Source organism: Phoenix dactylifera, chromosome 3 (assembly GCF_009389715.1).
Source record: "Phoenix dactylifera cultivar Barhee BC4 chromosome 3, palm_55x_up_171113_PBpolish2nd_filt_p, whole genome shotgun sequence".
In the NCBI taxonomy this organism is placed as follows: domain Eukaryota; kingdom Viridiplantae; phylum Streptophyta; class Magnoliopsida; order Arecales; family Arecaceae; genus Phoenix; species Phoenix dactylifera.
Window position 1 is genome coordinate 5,743,308 of NC_052394.1, and position 21,509 is coordinate 5,764,816.

Consider the following 21,509-nt stretch of genomic DNA (forward strand, 5'->3'; position numbering starts at 1 on the left):
ATCCGACATTGTCGGAGAGCTTTTCTTGCGCCAAAACCACTTCCCGTTCTCGGTGCTTCAAGAGTTCATTGGATTTCTTGTAAATTACTCAGGGTTCTGTTCGGCTAGTGGTCCGTCACATTGCAGTGAGGTGGGAGATAATAAATAGGGTCTTCTACCACCAATGACTTTCGGCCGTCACCTCCATCATCATTTATGATGGCATTGATAGGTGCGACATGTAAGTACGGTATAGATTGTTGACCCGTTCTCGATCAACTTAACATTGGGTTTAATTGCTTATTCAACGTGCTATCAAAACTGTGGTGTGCTGGTGGTCCAGTTCAATTATTATTTTCGCTATCCTCCTTAAGAGGAGATGAAAAAGACCTATGATAATATGAATGGAGAAACTTAGGATAACATCAGAGTTAATCCTATTTTAGATATATTTACCATCTTCAGAAGTGTCATTTGATCGCTACTGAGCTGATCAATTTGAGTGGATGAAATTGTGATGCATTTCTTCGTCGTTGGTTTCCCACGCACATGCAACTGCATGCTTTATAGTTCCATTATTCTACATCTATTCATGATTTATACTGGATTTCTTTTTCGTCTTTTTTTTTTTTTAAATTTTCCCTTGTTGTGCGTTTGGCATATGATAATGAGCGATTTAATTCGATTTCATATTCTTTCAGCATGGTCTGTCCTGCCTCCAGCAGTGAACAAGTTTAAGATCCTGCAATGCGTGCGTGAAGAGAGAAAAATGGATGCCTCAAGTTGTTTTGCAGTAGTGTAGATGAAGCATTCAAAGAAACGTCGTATTGTGCACCATCAAAACTTACATGCTGGCCCATGATGAATTTATGTTCATAATTGCGGGAAGCACGATTTGCAGCCAACCTTGAGCTAGGTCTCAGAATTTTTATTCATTTCGAGTTGAAAGGCCTAGACTTTTTCTCTACGGAATGACCGGATACTGCAAAAAGAATTGACGACGCTGCAAATAGGTTGGTTTTAGTTAAGATGCTCTGGTAATTCGAGGACCCAACAACCCAAACAATCAACTTCCTTGCAAGGGGTCTCAAATCTCTCATGAACAACCCTCAGCTGGGCACTGCCGATTAAATCTGAAACACCGGAGAAGAGGTAAATCTTCGAACAGGGGACTGCTTTAACCAGTGGATCAAAGCCGAGTTGCCCGTTGATTATATCCTCAATGCCAGGATGGTGTGTTGGCTGAGGTTGCCCAAATGTGATGAATCACATAACATGAACAAGCCCCACAACTTGCATCATAGCTCTGGATTGCTTGGAGACTCGTTGCTTCAACTAGTCCCCGTGTTCTTCGAAGGGTTGCCTAAATGATCCTTTACAAGTAAAGCTTATAAGTATACCAGATTTGGAGATCGCGAGCAATAAAGACCCATGTTTGCCTTGGTTCTTTTTCCTGTATGGTGGCTGCATTCCGGTCACGAACCATAATCCTCTGGTACATGCACCTGAGGAGATTGCATGGGAACCGCTTTCTTTTTTACCATGTACCCCGTGGTTGATTCTAAAGTAGAAACTGAAGAGGCAAGGCGACTCCTACGTAGTGTAGCTTCTCAAAAAAAAAAAAAAGGAAATACGTGAAGTATCTTTACGCTCTTGTGCAGCTGTTTGTTCTTCCTTGTCCGTCTATGAGACCTTTCTTCTCCTCTCTAAATTCTTTCCTACCTTCTTTTTTCACTGGTACACAGTCCATGGCCACTAGATACACATTTGGCAAATAAATTATCCGATTACCTAATACACACTTTCGAGCTATTCGTTATATAGATTCTACAATAGGATGTTCACTGGTACATAGTACATGACCAAATGATGCACACCTAGCAATTAATTATTCAATAATGTAATACATACTTGCAAGCAAATCGATACACAATTTCTAGAATATTGTGTTTACCAATATACAGTCCTTAGTCATGTAACACATACTTGGTAAATTCGTCATTCAACAGCCTAAACCTAATGCACAACCCTGGACAAATCAATATATATTTTTTAGAACAGAAGAAGGGGGGGGGGGGGGGGGGGGGGATTAGTAGGAGTTCTATCGTGCTTTATCTTTTTGGTTTCCACTTTAAGATTGGTGCCATGCGGCACGTGGCAAGAAAAGGAAATGGTCTCTAGTCGATCTCTCCTTGCACCAGCGGATTTTTCTTTGGTCTTAAGTAGTTTTTTCTCTCTTTTTTCCCTTTTTTTTTTTTTTTTTTTTTCCTAAAGAAATATGTGACGACCAGAGCAGTCTAAATCTTTTTCTCCCTCGTATATAGTAGCCCTTTCCACAAGTGTCCTTCCCATGCTCGAAGTACCTTCATGAAACCAACTCCTGAATGGCTATGACTGTAATGGTATATATAAAGTACCATAACATTATAGGTGCTAGGCGTAATCAGGTTAGTAACAAAATTATTCATCAAACAGTATCATATGCTACTAAAGTTTGCTGTCAATATTTTTCTTTATTCTTTTACTATTAGCGGGATGATAAAATATATTTTGGAATATATTATAGATCGGGTCATAATCCGACCACAGGCATCCTGTTTTCTTCTAAAATTGCTGAATTGATAAGAATGACAAGGTTTCGTGTGAATTCAGCACGCTTGGTTTCGCCCATTTGAGACGGTTCTATATAGCTCTAGGCTCTAGCTGGACCCAGCAACTAGAAGAAGAGAGCGACATCCAATCTTTACACCTTTTCCCCTGAATCTCACTGCATTCCCCCTCCTTGCCAATTCTCTCCAAATGACACCCTTCCCTTTTTTTTTTCTTTATCACATGTTAATAAATTTATGGGCACGTTTAGTTCTCTAGAAGAATTTTTTTTTGTTGGAATACTTTCTCTGAAAAGTTGATGCCTAGGTATATCATACTCGAGAAAGTTATTTTCACATATTTGGTTGACCATATGAAAGCAACATAATGCAAAGTAGCTTGTATAGTTGAGTATTTACTTATTTAGAAAAATTTTGTTAAATTTTTTTTGTCTAAAACCTTAAAGATATTTTTTCAAAAAAAATCTAATTCTGAGATAGTAGAGAAGTGACTTTTTAATATCCTATATAGATTTTTTTCTCATAAAATATGAGAATCTTATTTTCGTAAAAAAAAATTTATTTCTCATCTCTAAAAACTCTAACTAAATATGAAAAATCTTTTTATTATTATTATTATTATTATTATTATTATTATTATTATTTTGCAAACCAAACTAGTTACAAGATCATACCCCCCGCACTTCAAATCTAAAATAAAGCCCGAAAAGCTTGCATTTCAACCTCTCAATTGCTATTGCTACATTTTACCAACACCTGGTCTTTCTTTACATGATTTGCGAGCATGGCTGGTGAATTCCGAGGCGGATTTTGTCCTATCCAAAACATTTTTGTATGTAAAGGATCCGTGTCCTCGTGGTTTTGATTCGGGTCTTTTGACCACCATCCCTCCGATCCCCGTGATCTCTTTGACGTTGGACTTTTGACTTCTCCACGAGGGCCAACCTAATCCCATTCTCCACAAACAATTAAATCTAATTAACTAATCCATCCAATTAATTAATCTCCTTAGCATATTAAAGACAAGGTTAAGATAGAGATGGCGCAAATTAGTGTAAGGACGCCACCGCGCCTGGGAGACGTGGGAGAGAGGAGAATGAGAACATTTTTCGCGCGGGAGACTCTGACCCTTCTAGAAAGGGACCCCTTGATTGGACTCACCCGCGAATCCCGTGTGAGACCCAGCCTTCTAGATGCCCCATCAGACTGGGACCCACTGGTATACTATAATGGCGGCTTTTTTGGGTGGCTGTGATCGAGGAAGATGAGGGCATGTGAGCTCTGGAGCAGTGGATGCGGTGCCTCCTATGACACGCAAGTGCATGTACAAATTGAGGCTAATATGGTAGACAAGAGATCCGTCACCGGTAACATTTTTATCTAAAAATAGTTAGCCAAAAAATATTATTTAAATTTTTTAATTTTATTCATTCAGATTTTTACATACTTTTTTTTTTCAATTTATGATGTTTTTGTTAGGCTAAGAATTCAAATCCATTCAAATCTAATTATAAATATCATGATCGGTCTATGATGAGCTTCAATGGATCCGATATTATTGTAACAACAAAGATGATTAGCCGAAAAATATTATTTGGATTTTTTGATACCGTATAAATATCCAAAATTTATTCAACAAATAATCGATCTAGGACTAAACACACATCCATACGGTCCTCACTCCTCACACCTAATTGCTTAAAAAATAATGAAAACTTCTGATACCCATTTTCTGGTAAGAATGAAAAGGGGGGTGGAAACAAAAAAGTGAGTGTGACGTTCTAACAAAACATGTGCAAATACAGAGTAAATGAAAGAAAAGGGGACAAAAATAATTTGGCTTGCATTAATAAAGATGTGGATGGATAAAACGATGGTTTGGTGGGTCAATGTTGCCATATAATTTGAGGCAAGCTATGGAAATTGCCCTCCTTTTTTTTTATTTTCTTAGTTCACCTGACCGGAGTTTGGAATTCACAATTCACTTTTCTTCTTTTAGTAAAAACTAATTATAATATTATTTCTAAAATATTCTTCTAAAAAATATTTATTCTAAAAAATAATAGTTTTGTCACTAGAATTATAAAAAAATATTATATTTTTTGACCTTTTTCTTTTGGGACCAGGAGGAGCTTATCTCTGTTTGCAGCCTGCATTCATTGTACCCTATTTAGACCGGAGTCTATGCCCTAGGCTAATTGAGTCAAAGTTAATGGAACCAGCACTTTATTATCAGAACATTAAAGTGAGAGCTAGCACTACTTAGAATCAAACATTTGCATAAGAGGCAAGAAATAATATCATCCAAGCAAGCAGTGCTCAATCATATACAAAAAATGTAAAGACAATAGATAAGAGAATACAGCGGCAAATAACAAAATATCTATATAAAATTTTTGATTTGCTCATCTTTTTGTATTCGCCCAATTGTATTGTGAATCTATTCATTTTGAACTAATGTAAAATTTCTGTCAGGTCGAGCAAATATTGTTAACAATACTCTCCCTGGGGGACTTCGTTTTGGTTGGAAACATTGGGTAATATTGTTCTTTAGCACTTAAGAAACAATATCGTTTGATTTGAAAATCATTTACTTTGCATAGTTTAAACTGAAAGAATAGTGGACTTCAAGGAATTAGATCAGTGCATGTAAATTTTGGTGTTCCCAGTAATCGGTGTAAAGAAAAGATGAGTTGAGGGGAATCTTAGCATGTGGTTAACCACTTGCAGTCCTCACCATAATTTAAATGAGGAAAAGGAATCCGATCGATCATAGATGAAAATCCTGTTTTAATTAACCCTAAAGTCTACGGGTCACGTTCATCCTTCACAATTTTTTATTATCTAATTTTGAATCTTTGAACGACCCATTAGTTTACTCTCTTCAGAAGTATGATGTCAATGTGCATCTAGAAAAGGAATCATTAACGACTAACTGGTCACAACTCATTCCAAATAAACTGATAAAATATCGTGGTTGAAATTAAAGATTTGTTTGAAGGGAATTATCCAAACATTTAATATCTTTATCATTTAGTTCATCAATCGATCAATCAACGAGTCAATCACTTAATTAATCAACGGAACCTTCACGGGTGCCAGACCCACAAGTAGATCCAAACCAAGAACCATAGGGATGGGACCTATTCATATTAGTGCTATTGCTAACGATTTTAATTACAATGCCCTCCATGTATCTCCTCATTGACTATGAGATGACAAAGTAGCAAGTTCATGATATGATGCATGTGTTAGATCATGGACATCTACATGTAGGCCTTCTAAAGTTCGAGATTGACATTGTTAATGCCTATGAGAAGTATTATCATGGCATTATATGGACTCTGAGCTCGATGTAGAGCCGTGAAGATGGATGAAAGGGGTTGTGAGTACATAAATGGCTGTTTTGTAAAACTAAAGTCCCTAGTGCATGAACAAAACCATTCAGGGGTTTGTTTTAAATGGACCTATCATGCCTATATCCATCATTTGCAAGTGTAACGCACTTCATTCATTTGGCTTGCAGTATTGTGTAATTAGTAGACATGGAGCAACAAAAAGAGAGCGACGATGATGATAGCGACGATCATGATGTCAATGTCAACTATGGTTATGATATGGCTTAAAAAGGTTTATAGGTTCGTAAAGCGGCAAAGTATCCTGAAAATTTGTCTTTGTAAAATGTTCAAAATCATATATAATGCAAAATTTTATACAAGATATCATCAACAATCTAGTGATAGATCTGGAAAAGAAAAGCTGCCCGAAAGTGATAGTACTATTATTACTATTATATGTAGGTAGATATCTTCTAATAAAATCATCCCTGTATGCTATCTCAAATAGAGATGCTTTATGAACTAGATTGACTATGGACCACTTAGTATTGCTTTTGTTTTATATTTATATCTTTATAAATCTAAGAAGAAAAATTTATCGGATTAAACAACATATACGATAAAAAAAGTCTCTAAACTTTCAATTATTTATAAAATCTTTAAATGTTTCTTATATTTTATTACTGCCAGTAAAGGTAAAAATAAAATCAAGAACAAGCCAAATAGGTTATAAGCTAGGGGTGACAATGTTTAGTCCATTTAACTTTATTCAACTTATTGTAGGTCACTTTCAATTACTTATTTAATAAGATTATTAGGTTCGGTTCTGAATTTTTGACCAATTTAATTAATAAGTTAGGATCGAATTGATAGAGTTTTTGACCTGTATCTAGCCCAACCCATATCTCTCATCCGACTCAACCCTTGATGCATCCCTTAATTTAAGCTAACTATAGTTTCAAAACTTCAAAGAATAATATTATATGATAACTTGATCATTGCTACTAGCCCCACCACAATTCCGTCCTCAATTAACGGTGCATTTGTCAGCAATCTCCTTAACCTTAGAAAGGCAAGTGTCGTGATCCACTAGTCTACCATTTAATGTAGTTACCTTTCATAGTCTAATACCTACTATATAACATTAAGACACATCTATATGTCGATGCCTATGAATTCCTCCCTGTTGCATCAATAATTGTCTAATTCATAAATGCTTCTTTATGATTAATCAAATCTTGCCAGCTGACCAAGCGTTCATCAAAATTTTCTTTCTTTAAAAAAAAATTGAAAGAAAACACATGGTCCCACACCTATATTTCATTTTAAAACCACCTAAGACCTCAAGAGATCATGATCATCAAACTTAAAAAAAATATATAAAAAAAAAATCCTACTACATAAGTTCTCGTTTTCTCATCATTTTTTTTACAATAATAAAAAGAAAAAAAAAAGAGGAATTCAACTATCTAAATTCCAAAAAGTACACATGTTCACATGTCCACTTCCCTCTTAACCCCACGTCTATTCCTCCCCACCTAAGACCTCACACTTTTTGGCCATCCAGGCCGGCCCCAAATCAAGTAGGTCAACTCCACCACCTCTCCCCGCCGAAACCTCCTACCAAAGATCAGACGGCACACACTTGATGATCAGATTCTGCCGACGCCCCGTCGATTGGACGGCTGCTGATGCGGACACCTCACCCTCCTGTCGGCAAACTCCCCAACCTTGGATCCCCGCCCAGCGACTGCGGGCCCCGTTTGCCGGTCAAACTCACTCCTCCCACCCATTATTTTATCCCGCCTCGCCAGACTTTGACTTTGACCAACATTTCATTCTCTTAAAAAATAATAATTTTTCCCAACCCGAAGCGTATCCACCAAGCAAGGGAGTCAACAGTCTCCCATTATTCAAATATTTTATAATTATAAATTGATTTAATTCCGTCGGAATTAAGTTTATAATAATTAATAACGGGGAAAATGATTTAAAAATGGGACGTGCGGAGCAAGCAACCGGGGGAGGAGATTTTGATGGCATCGAGAGAGCAGGCACGGAAAACGCTGCACGGGTTTCGAGAGAGAGAGGGTGGGGGACGGGGGAGGCGGGGAGCCGTCCGATGGGGGGGACGTGGACGGAGGGGATGGGACCGCGGGAGTACACGTGTGCTGGTCGCACGGGGACGAGCGGTCGGGCGTCGAATCCCAAGGGACGACGACGACGACGACGACGACGGCGACGGCGACGGCGACCCGGGCCGTGTATGGTGGCGAGTTCGTTTCACGGAAAGGGTTTACTAGTCTTCGTCTTTATCCCATACGAAAGACACTGGTTTTGTCTGAATTACTGGAGGCCTTTAGGGCTCGTTTGGTTCGCGGAAAGTATTTTTCCTCCTAGGAATATGATTCCTGGGAATCAGATTCCTAGGAAGAGGATACCTAGGAAAGTACTTTTGGCATGTTTGGTTAACCATGGGAAAGTGACAAATTTCCAAAGTGCTTATGTTTGGTTGACCATCAACTTTCCTAGGAAAGTTATGTATAATTCCTATTATGCCCTTAATAGAAATTAGGTCTTTAATGCCTCTTTAATGCTTCTTTAATGCTGAAGGGTCTTTTTGGGAAAAAATAAAAAAGGAGTGATTCCCACCTCATGGGAAAGTAACTTTCCCATGTTTCTCATGGGAAAGACTTTCCCATGAAATGTGGGAATCATATTCCCATGGGAATATAACTTTCCCATCTCTCTCCTTTGAAAACTCCAACCAAACAAGAGGCATTTCATTACTTTCCCATTGACCACACTTTCCCCTCTCCTTTTCCTGCGAACCAAACGAGCCCTTAGTTCTCAAACGTACGTAATTAATCTACGGTAGTTTTTTTCTTAAAAAAAAAAAGTTCTACTTCCATTCCTTTTATTGTATTCATCTCCAAGTCCCAGTGCAGTATGATTATATTTCCCTATAAACTCGAAAACATTTTTCTCTTTTACATTTGTTTATTTATTTATTTAAAGAAGAGGAGGATCTGAGATCCACCCCTCGATTTCTTTGAGGAGATGAAGACAGGGCGACTTTACAATGGAAGAAACAGAAAAAGCCAAAAAAAAAGAAAATAAGAAAGAGGCAGTTGAACAAGAAAGTGGCTTTTACATTTAGAAACTTATCCTTCCTTTTGTAAAATCTATGTTAACTAGTTGTAAAATAATTTTTCTACTGCTGTAAGCTTGAAGTGAAAGTAGGATTGAACAATGCTTAATAAGAATTTATAGTGTCTTTATTTTTATGGTAACTACTGTATGGGCCATTGATGGTAGAGAATCTTAATCAATTGCCATTAATATTTATAAGAAAAAAATATATACCACTATTTTTGGATTATGTGTTACTATTTCTCTAGACTGATGAGTATATTTGCTGAATCAAAAAATTGAATTTGTTAAAAAAATGATTATAAGAAGAAATAATGCAAGAGATGAGGACTATACATCGCATCTATGTCCTAGCAGCATGTGCCATGCCAAAAGCCACGTACCCACTCAGATATAACAATCGAGCAATAATAAAAAATATAGAAGAGAATGGACTCTCTCATATATTTCCTACAATTAGATATTTGAAAAAATCTAATTAGTTTCACACCAAAAGGAACATTATCGTATATCGAGAAAATGATGCTGGGTCTAGCATATAAAATAGTTGGTACAACTTACTTTACCAACATTAACATTTGTAAAATAGTGGGTGTAGTTTATTATTTTTTTATCCCATGTAGTAAAACTACAAGCAGCTTGTCAAACATTCAATGGTCAATATTTTTATAAAAAGTCTAGAAAAAACAAGAAAGGCAAAAGCGAGTCCAAAAATCGGGGTAAAGCTACAAAACAAACCTCGAAGAGAGTGGCATCCCTCTCTTTACTTCTTCATACGAAATGTTTTTCTTTCTCTTCACTATACATCTCTCAAGCACCACTTTATTGCTTGTTGAGATCACCATCCTCTCATGTGGTATCCGGTGATTAGCTAGTGTGGTTACATGGGGCTCGCATATATGGATGACAGCCAAGCTTCGTGTATCATCCTACCAGTATCACCATGTAGCAATGGGGACTGAAATGACAAATGGAAAGGTATGGTGAAGTATTTTTCATGCATGCTGCTCATTGCTGGCTTTAGCTTTTCACACTGTAGCCCGATTCGACGTGCATTAATGAATAAAATAAGAACCAAGAAGCTAAAATTGCACCCTTAGATAGTAAGGTGTAGCTTGAATGCCGTGAATTATAAGTAGTTGAACCAAGTATATGGTCTTTTGGAGATTACAGCTGCAAGCAGGGTTCCATGTAAATGGTAGCACTGTGGATTTGATGAGAACCACAGTTATTTTCCTGGAAAAAGCCATGGCCCAATACCTACTCATGGCCCCACCATCCAAATCTCAATCAAAATCAAACATCAGGCTTTCTCTCGCCTACAGGCTAAAAATCACCGATCCAAGAAAGATGATGAACCATCCCAACTGTGCGCAACGCCTCCCGGTCAGTTCAAGCCCAACCCGTACACCACTGGAACGGTTTTGTTGGTGAGCTGTCACTCTTGTTTGACCGCCGAATTTGGTCAAAAAAGAGCATAAGTTGGTCCGTGCACGTCACAACTCCCAAATTTACTTCTTAAAAAAATCATCATCTCCTTTTTCCGCTCGAGAATTAAGCACGAGTACCTCATTTCCTTTCTTCTTCTTCTTCTTTTTTCTTTTTTTTTTTTTTTTTTTTTTTTTTTTTTTTTAGGTAAAAACAGCTACTCATTCAAATAGATCTAACATGAGTACAACCCGCCATGTCCGAAGAAATAAAAGACAACAAAGGAGAAGGAGCGTCTATAGTAGACGTCCATAAAACATCCCCGGAATGCCGGGCCACAAAAGAGGCGACCCATTATGCGGCCCTGTTCGTCTCTCTAAACACATGACCAATCTGGAAACCGACCATCATCTGAGCCATCCTCCGAGTCTCCCGAATAAGGGGATGACCGTCACCGTACCTGTCCGTCCCCCGGATCCAATCGATCACCACCGCAGAGTCTCCCTCGAAGAACACTCGCTCGGCTCCAAGGACCTGCCTGGCATAGGATAAGCCCTCCCAAGCAGCCCGCAGCTCCGCACCAACAACTGTGATCCCAGGAGTCCGATGCCCACCTGCAGCCACCAGCCTACCACCGTGATCCCTGATCACAAAGCCGACCCCTCCAGTCAAACCGTCTAGTGACCTACTGCCATCGAAATTTATTTTGAGATAGCCAAGGGGTGGGGGTACCCAAGAGACAGTAACGAAATGGGGCGCTGAAACAGCGTAAGAAGTACCCCAGGTGTCCCTGACCATCCCAGAAGAAATCTCAGTGGCAGCCGCCATAACCTCCCTCGCATGTCGTGCCGCTCTGTCCACCACCATCCTCGGAGGCACCCGCCTCCCCTCAAATATGCCTGCGTTCCTATCTAACCAAATGTGATAAGACAGGTACGCCCTCAGTATACCCTTCGCTGCCAACCTGGGCCTACACATGGAATCTCTCAACATCCGCAACAAATCCTGTGTCGAGATTGCCGCATCAAACAAGGGAACCGAAGAACACTGCCATATCTGTCGAGCTCTAGGGCACAGCAGGAGAACATGCTCGATGGTCTCCACGATATCACCGCACGTCTCACAAAACTGAGATACCCCCATCCCATGCCGAACAAGCAAACTCTTAGTCGGGAGACATCCCCAAGCCACCTTCCAGATGAAAAGTGCCACCCGTGGGTGAATCCGTAATCTCCATATCCATCCTCCCACAATCTGTCGCGCTGGCGTCTTGCAGAACAACGCAAAAAGATCCCTGGCCCTCACCCGCGACCGCCCCGTCGGAGTCCAAAGCAGCCTATTTGACACCCCTCCAGAGGGGATTGGCAAGGCCAAAATCAACTCCGCCAGCTGCTCACCAAACACCTCCCTGATCAACCCCACCCTCCAATGGCTCCCCTCAGAATCCAGCAGATCCCTGACCCTGCACCCAGCTAATCTCGCAGAATCCACCATGGTCGGTAATCGACATATCGGCCAATCGGTCACCCAGCTGTCCTCCAGCACATCTATCGAGCGCCCATCACCAATCACCCATCTAATCTCCGGGAGCACCACCATAGCCCTGGCACACATCACACGCCATGTCGGAGAGTGGTGACGCTCCACCCGCCCCCCAGGCACCAAGACACCATATTTGGCCCTCATCAGTGAGGACCACATGCTCTCTGGCTCAAGCACAAATCTGACTACATGCCTCGCCGCTAACACCTCCCGTCTCGTCATCAAGGACTGCACTCCCAGCCCCCCGGCACTGGTCGGCTGGCATACACTCTCCCAGGCCACCAAGTGGATCCCGCCTCTGCCGCTACTCCTCCCCCAGATAAACTTCCTGAACAACTGCTCAAGGGACCTCAAGACTGCCACCGGAATATCGACGTGGGATAGAAGATAAATAGGAACAGATGAGAGTACAGAGCGCACCAGGATGATCCTCCCCATCATAGACAATGAATGAGACTGCCAGCCCTCCAGCCTGCATCTGACTCTAGTCACAAGGGACACACAGTCCCTAATCCTCAGTCGTCGTCCACATAAAGGCACCCCCAGATAGGACATCAGGCCCCCCTGCTCTCCCACACCTAGAACCTCCAGTATAGAGAGCTTCAACGCCCCGCGTGTCTTCGGACTAAAGATCACAACAGACTTGTCCAAATTGACCTGTTGCCCAGAAAGAGCACAGTAATCCCGAAGAGTCCGATCTATAACTCGAGCCGACTGCCTCGAGGACCTAGCTAAAAGCAAGCAATCGTCAGCAAATAGCAAATGGGAGATCGCCACTGCTCCCTCCACCGGTCTGTAAGCCTCCAGCTCCTGACTCGACACTGCCTGCCACAATAATCGAGACAATGCATCCGCACAGATAATAAACAGCAGAGGAGAAAGGGGACAACCCTGACGCAAACCCCCAGACGACGTAAAGAAAAGGAAGGGCGTACCGTTCACCAAAATAGCAAAGGAGGGCACCCTAATACAACCCATCGCCCACCTGATCCATGTCTCATGTATCCCAAATATCCGCAAAGACTGCTGCACAAAGTCCCACCTCATTCTGTCATAAACCCTCTCCATATCAAGCTTGACCCCCATCAAGCTTCTACTCATCGGTGCTCTGCTAAGATCAAATATAAACTCCCAAGATCAAATATAAACTCCTCATTTCCTTTCTTCGATCCCACTTCCGTGCTCCTCCATTCCAACGCTTCGTGGCATTCGCTTATTGGTGTTCCTTGTTAAGCTGACTGTTCTGGAGAGACAACGTAAACGTTTAGTTTTATCGTGCGGGAACGAGGGTGAGGGGGGGGTTTATTGCTTTATGAATTCGGAGAGTACGAGTCTTTTTATTTGACGGTGTTGGCGTGTCGGGAGGAAGCGAGAGAAGATGACGCGGAGATCGTGTCAGCACGCGATCCGCGTGTCAGACGCCGGGACCACACGTGCTCTCCCCGCCATTCCACACCGTCGGAAAGCGGTTCCCGTCGCCCGCACCGACTTGACACCCCACTCGCACGTGTGCTGCCTTCCCCACTTCCCACGCTGCCCCTACGGTCCATATATCGTATGATTCCGATCCCCATCCGCAGCCATCCGATCGAGGGGTATTTTTAGTAAAGGAAAGAAGCTGCGGGGAAGTACGGAGGGAAGAAAGGATGGAGGCACACGTTGGAGGGGGATTCCCGGCAGTGGAGCCGTAGTTGGGACACGTGTGAGGGGACCTCTTTCACACGGTCCCCGTAACCGGTCAAAGCAAACTTGCAACCCGTATGAAAGCGCCGACCAACATGTTCGCGAGACAGGCGCCCGCATTCATTGCCCGCTCCCCCGGCCTTCCGTACCTCTCCACCTGCGATCGCCGGTAACCATCCATCTACCGGCGTTTTATAGTCTAGTTTTAACCTTCCCCGGCCCCTTCTCCTCCCCCCCCCCACAGCTTAAACCCCTTAAAAAATCTCACTCCATTCTCTCTCTCTCTCTCTTTCTCTCCCTCGCGCGCACACACGCTTATTCCCTTCATGTTGTATCTTCTTTAGCACGAAAGATAAAACCCTAATCCTGAGAGGCTGAGACTACAGCGAGATACAGAGAGAGAGAGGGGGTTGAGAATCCGATGAGAGCGGCACGACGATGATGATGGAGAAGAGAGAGGAAGAGATGGAGGTCGCGGCGGCGGCCGGAGTCTCCCCGTTCTTCGCCGACCAGATCGGTGGGATTTTCGACATGGCCTTCGACGTCAGAGGGGCAGACAAGAGCTCCCAGGGCTTCCTCGAGCTGCTCGGCTTCCACGACCTTCCCGGGCCCTTATTCGACATCCCAGTCCCGGCGCCGCTGGTGGACGCGGCACCCTCCGTCCCACCGCCGGAGTCCTCCGAGGTGCTCAACTTCCCGGCGACCCCGAACTCGTCCTCGATCTCCTCCTCCTCCACCGAGGCCGCCACTGACACTGCCGATCCGGCCAAGCCCCACCCCGAGGAGGAGGAGCTTGGCAAAGCCAAGAAAACGTAAGCGATATTCTTATTGTTGAGAATTAAAACAAAACATTTCCAAATATGGAATTATCTGGAATCATTCCGGTTAAATTCTTTTATATTTATATTTTGAAAAACCAAAAATTATACCTACCTACAGTAGTGGCTCGAAGGAAGGGATCAAGAAGAAGGGGCAAAAGCGTCAGAGGGAGCCGCGGTTCGCCTTCAAGACGAAGAGCGAAGTGGATCACCTTGAAGACGGTTACAGGTGGCGCAAGTACGGACAGAAGGCCGTGAAGAACAGCCCCTTCCCCAGGTCCTTCTCGACTCCCCCTGCCTCCCTTCCTCTCCTCCTCCCTCCCACCCTCGTAATTAACTCTCACGTCCGGGGGTACGATCGTCATTCTGGCGCAGGAGCTACTACCGGTGCACCAACGCCGCGTGCGGCGTGAAGAAGCGCGTCGAGCGGTCGTCGGAGGATCCGGCGGTGGTGGTGACGACCTACGAGGGCCAGCACAACCATCCCTGCCCCGTCGTGCCACGTGGAGGCCATCCAGCACCCCAGCCTCCGCTTGCCGCCGAGCCTGCCCCACCGCCGCCGGGGCTCGGCTTCGTTTTCCCTTCGTTCCAGGCGAAGGATCTCCACTTCCCCTACTTCACCAGCTACCTCCCTCCGCCGCTGGACTTCCAGCACGTGTCTACTGGTATCGTCGCGTCGGCACCCGGCGATCGGAGACCCTGCAATCCGACGGCCGATATTCCGATGAGGGATCACGGGCTGCTTCAGGACCTGATTCCATCGGATATCAGGAAGAAGGAAGAGTAGATATTTGGTATGTTACCTCTTCTTTGTCTTCCTTTATATTTGGCTTCTTTTTTTTTCTTTTTTGTTTTTTTTCCTCTCCATTTTTGGGGGGGATTATTGCTGACTGATGGAAGTTGGAGAGCCGTCCATTTCGTGTACACAGATTACCCACTGCTGATGATGTATTGTTACTGCTACTACTGCGACTACTATGTATGATGATTACTTTTTTCTTTTTCTTCTCAAAGCGTTGTATTTTGGGATAAAAATTGTTTTTTTTTTTTTCTGTGTATGATTTGTGGGAGTGAGTTGCACCGAGCTGGGTTCATGGGGGTTGGAATTTCGAAATTAGGATTAGGGTTAGGGTTCTAGGGTGGTTGTTGATGTAAGGGTGGACGTTGGTGGGTAGATAAGGGGTGGAAAGGTGGCAGCTTTTTCCGTGCCAAAGGATTGGAGACCCGTTCGAGGGAAAGTCGAAAGCAACCGTAGAATGATCTTGGGAAAAGGCGAGGGCGGGGTGACAAGGGCAGGCTAACTCCGAGACTTTAAGGCTTGGTCTAGTGTGGGGAATGTGGAGGAGAACGAGAGCGAGAGCACAATTGGACAAGTGGTTCCTTTGCTTGCTGTAGCTTAGGTTCATTGAATAGGGGTGGCGGAAGGGGAGATCTTAAATTAAGTGCACAGAATTTTGAAAGATGGAAGCATGGTACAAGAATATGAGAAAGAAAAGAAAAACATGGAAAAAGATCTCTTTCTTTTGCTTGTCCTACTTTAAATGGATTTAATGTTTTTTGATGTGGGTTTTATTTGGGAGGGGGGAGTGTCCTTATCCTGGTGGTGGGTTCTGGTTGCTAGGAATGTTGGCAATGAGTAAATAAGGTTGCCAGTTATAGCTGGACAAGTAATTTCATAGAATCGCTGCAGGAGATCAATGAGGAAGGAAGTGGACGGACAGCGATAGAGCGGTATCCGATTGTCGAGAACACGAGAGGTGTTCTTTCATTTATGTTGGTGTGTGGTTTTGTGTACACGTATAACTGCCACGTCGTAAGGATAAAGATATGCAAGTATACGGATGGATAACAGCATTCACGCATCCAAAACATGTATGAATTGGTGTTGCTTGGATTGATTGTCGCAGGTAATACACGATTAAGTATTAGCTTTCTCCTGGTTTGAGTTGCACCTCATCATTTTTGAAGACTACTGTAGAGAAATATATTTAGTAGCTGCTTTTTGGTAGAAATTTCAGTGCTTTCTTCATTTTATTAGTTTAGCTATTGAATTAGATGATGATAAGAGTTTTACTTTTTTTTTCCCAATACTATTTGTAATTAAGAAAGAAATAGCTGAGAAATTTACAACTTTTTCAAACTCTCTCTCTCTCTCTCTCTCTCTCTCTCTGTGATCATAGGAATCAATTTTTAGTTGGGACGACAAATTTTACAAGTTTTAAGAAATATACATGCTCATCTATGATTCAGAAATATCTGATATATATATATATATATATATATATATATATATATATATATACATACATACACGTTGAATTGACTGAGAATTTTGGAAGTCTCTCTCGTTGGATCCGCGGAAACGGTTTTTTGGCAGCCTCGCAAATTTCAAAACACTGGATCTGCGGAAACAATTTTTGGCAGCGTCGCGAAGTTTTCGAAATATATACACTCATCTACGGGTCCAAAACGATGAATACATTTTTTTTTCTCTTTTTTCCCCCTATGTAACGACATGATTTAATTTTCCTTTCCACCCTTTCGGATGCTTTTTGCGTGCGTTGTCCATTACGTTTTTATGCTCGACAAGATTTTATTCTTGATCTTGAATGTGTCTTTCTTCTTCTTTACTTCTCCTTGATTTCATTCCTTTCTTTCAGCAAGACTTTCTTCACGAAATTTGTTCCTCTCTTATGCACAGAGCACAAAGCAAAAAAAGTTATAGTCAGGAATAATTTCGGTCAAATCTCTGAACTCTCTCTCTCCCTCTTCAGAAATAAGAGGTTTTTATTTTTCAGTCAAAGGCTATTAGGGGGTGTTCTACAAATCTAGGGGAGTGTGATCCGGTTCGCGGAAGCTGTTAATAACAGATCCTAACTTATATATTGTCTTAGAGAAAAGCTTTATCTTGTATGGTACGTACTATTTTTTTGACGATCTTCGGATTGCTGGATCATCTTCATCGATCTGCAAAATAGCAATAAATCAGAGAATTTGCTAGAATTGGACCGTCCAATGCTTAAATCTAGGAAGAGTTTATGATAGTCCAGGAGAAGTATAAGGAGCAAAATAGGAGGGTTGAAAGGCTTGTAAGTCTCTTTGCCACCGTATTTTTCATGGAGGGATTTGGAATCTATATGTATACTCGTGGGATTCGAAATCTTCTAAGAGTTGTGTTGTAATGGAATGAGGTGGTCGTGCAACAACTGCTGAAGATCGTGCTGTAATCGTCTAAGATCGAGCTATAATTATCTTTGAATGTGGTGTAACCTTTTAAGGAGAAGGAGTATCCGTCCATGGTCATTATTATAGACTTTTAACTCTCGGCATAGTAGAAGAAGCATATTTCTATACGAAATTGTGGAACAACAATCTAGGGTAAGAGGACTAGAGTCGGAAACTTTTTTTTTTTTTGGATACCACATGGTGTGTGATCTTGAATGTTTCTGCTGGTTTGCTCGGTTTGGCCTTTAGATTGGTTAGAGTTGACTGGTCAAGAAGTTGGAGGGTGTTTTCCAGATGCCACATCAATCACGCACTGTGGATGAATCTAATCCTGCTGTATCATCAGATCCATTTTCTACTATATCAAATGCCAATTTCCAACTATTATCGTGTTCATTCTGTCTGAAGTTAGAGCCTTTGCTTTCGTAAAGTGGCTGCAGGTTTTTGAAGAGGATTTTGGGATGCGGTGCTGGCTATTATATTATTAGATGTCTATGAGTCAAACGGCCACTCCATCATGGCTATCTTGTAGTCATTAAAAAAATTAAAGGTCCTATAACAAGACAAATGGAGGAGCGCAGAAAAAGGTTGCACATGAAGATGATTTAGAAAGACGTCGTAGATACCACCAAGGTGGTAGCTCAGTTGGAACGGAGCGTTTACTTCCAATCAAGTGGTTCTAGGTTCGAAACGCGCGGGCGTCGATTAAATTTGGGGACCGAATGCTCCACGCCTGGACACGGGGTCTGGAAGTGCTACTGGTCGGCTGATAGCCTGGGTGGTGCCAGGTGTGACGTACTCACACGGAGGGTCGGGTCGGGTAACCGAGCCGGCTCACGGGTGGGGAGGGTATAAGTAAAATAGGTCGGCGTGCCCAACACACGACCCGGTTTGCCCGCATCGAACATTCTCCTGGCGGGGTGGGGGGCCCAGTAGGGGCTGCTACGTGGGGTTGGGCTTGTCCCTTCCTCCCCCTGCTCCCTTTTTTTTAGCAAAAAAAAAAGACGTCGGAGATGCATGGCATTTAGCGGTGCAACTAGAAGCTTTAAAATGTTTGAATGTGAAAGGGTGTTTTGGACAACTTGTGGCTCTTATCAAAGCCTCAATGGTTTAATTTCCATCAATAAATAAAGAAAGAACTAAATGAATAAAAAATGACTCAATGGTTTTTTTTTTTTTGGGTTTAAAAAAAGACCCAATGTTGTTTATTCACCAAAATAAAACAAGTATTCAATGGTTCCAGAATCCAGATGTTTATTTTCTCTCTCATTGGACTGGGCCCAAAGGACAAGGCGGGGATAAGGTTTGATAGATCAACCGATCAAGTGCACTTCATGCCTGTTTGGATCGTTGAATATGCTATTCCTGTGGATATAATATTTCGACCGCCGCGATAGAAGAAATGAAAGCTTAGCAATGCTTGAACAACTGTGATTTCTTAAATCATCTTTTTAATAGAATTTATCATGGTGATTGTGCACTCTGTGGGCTCTGGGGTTTCGAGTAATAGTATGTTTATCTTTCCCCATGTCTCTTCTCTTGTCACTGGAAGTCAGCCCGGACCATTTCCGGTGGATGGGGTATGCACCATCCAGTAGGCCCTTCATAACCTCTGTGCGCTATTGTGTTGTGCCATTGATGCATATCCATAATAAGTAGGCGATGGTAATGACTTGAGCGATGCGCAGGTATTTGATTATAGTTGTCTGTGTGCATGCAGAGCGAATAGTAGAGCAGATTATCTATCATCGATCCATACATGCATAAACTTAGTTCAGCATCTAACTATACATTGGATAGATTTTGGATACTTATACGAAATTAAAAAAAAAAAGCTAAATAATACCTTTATTTTAGCTTTTTCGGATAAAATCCCGGATCAACACAAAAATTGGTTTGCCATTGCTAAAATTGTTGGCGGTTGGCTTCCTACCTTCACTTTCAAATGCAATTTTGTACTTGAATTGCCTTGCGTAGTAGGGTGTTATTTGAAGGCAATGCATTAGGTGGATGCTCGCATCCAATGTGCAATGATCATAGGACTAGGCTTGATTGCTGGCCCATATAACACAATATATGATTGTAGTCTACCCAAGCTACATGCTAAGGGAGGGGTGGGGAGCGCGCTTATCCCTCTCATTAGCTCATCTCTGTCAAGTATACATCTGAAATGAAAATTCCGTTCACTCTTTTAATTCTAAAAGCTAATAAGAGAAGTGATGACCATTAAACATCTAGGCAATTCAGAACATTCTATGATGCAAACATAGAGCCTTCCATTAATGAGACACACACTCTTCATCGAATAAGTTAACATAGGCCTGTTCTTGGATATGTGCTCTAACTTTTAGGAAAATATAATTTTCGTTTATAAAGATATAGTCCCTTGAGCATGATGTGCATCTGCGCATGTTGGACTCCAGAGTTCTAGTGGTCTCCAGAGGTATGGAGTCTAGCTTGCGCTGGTTTAAAGAGATCAGGTGTGTATAACAGAGCTTGCTGGAGTCAAACATGAATGCTGGATTCCATGGCTTTCTCATTGTATATCGAGAAGATATATATTTAGTAGATATGATATGGATTTAGTAGGCATGAGACTGCCCACCTCCATTACTTTATCCTTTCGATTCTATCCTTCTCTTCCACTATGCCCCTGCCACTTGAATTTAGATCTTTAATGGCGCTTACAGTGTGGCCTCTTCCATGCCGGCTTAGTGGCAGCCACGCGCTATATTATAGTAAGAATGGGACTATCATCTCGTACTCTCGTTCCTATTTCTATGCGGCATTCAGCTAAACTGCTTTACAAATTCTATCAGATGTGTGATGCGAGTACACGACAAGCGGCAGAGGACATCTACTTCTTTCTATTTTTCATATCAAATAACCTTAGAAATATTACCTGAGATCTAACGAACTTCTTTGGACAAGTATTTCTATCCCAGACTCCTAGTTCAAAAGATTAAGAGGAACTACGTCGATCTTCCCTATCTAGCATCATGATGCTCTCATCACGGTTGGCTTCCACTGGAGAGAAAAAGCCCACTCATGGCCTGAGCTCTACTCGACTTTTATAAGATCCTCCTCGACCCTGAGGCCCACATAATTAATTAAGAAGAGTTGCGATACATACTGGATCTGGCTCTAATGCTACTTACAACAATTCAAGATTTTATCCAAAGAGTTAGTCAGAAGGAATAATTTAGATTTCTTTGCCCTGCATAAATTTCAAGATCTTTCCGGTGCATAACCAACCCTACACACAGATTCTTACAATTTTGCTAAATAGGTATCATGAAGAAAAGTGCGAATCTATTTATCCAGTCAGCCAATTGAATAAAAATGATCATTACTTTCTAGAGCCCACCATCCTTAAGAAGTATAAATGGGGAAGACGGGTCAGGTTCAAGCTGAATTTATACATGAAAGTTAGCAAATAAGAATGCATAATCATATCAGGGCTAAAGTTGGTCTGCCTAACATATGCCAAAATTGGGTGTGTGGATCAACATTTGCAGGGCTAGCGCCTTAAAAATCTGTTTGGATAATTGGGCTGAAAATTTTATGAGATTCGTGAGTTAGGTTAGCACAATTAACAAAATTATAGGATCATAGACTAAGCTAGGCCTATATTCATAAATGTCCAGATGTAGCTTTGGAGTGGGCCAGCCCAAATCCTATAGGGAGAAATGCTATGCATTGACTGTGCATAAACCTCCAATAGATTAAGTTAA

General features: G+C 42.0%; 1 protein-coding gene across 2 annotated transcripts; it reads left to right on the forward strand.

The window, feature by feature from the left end:
- Positions 1-13,977: 13,977 nt before the first annotated feature.
- On the forward strand, positions 13,978-15,585 carry LOC103701007 (probable WRKY transcription factor 48). 2 transcript variants are annotated; one of them, XM_008782932.4, is made up of 3 exons: positions 13,978-14,544; positions 14,672-14,827; positions 14,926-15,585. In XM_008782932.4, the coding sequence occupies exons 1-3, from the start codon at positions 14,171-14,173 to the stop codon at positions 15,335-15,337; spliced, it is 942 nt and encodes a 313-aa protein (XP_008781154.2). In that variant the 5' UTR covers positions 13,978-14,170; the 3' UTR covers positions 15,338-15,585. The 2 variants fall into 2 exon arrangements, with proteins under 2 accessions (XP_008781154.2, XP_038980307.1); XM_039124379.1 differs by having other exon boundaries at positions 14,675-14,827.
- The last annotated feature ends 5,924 nt before the right edge of the window (positions 15,586-21,509 follow it).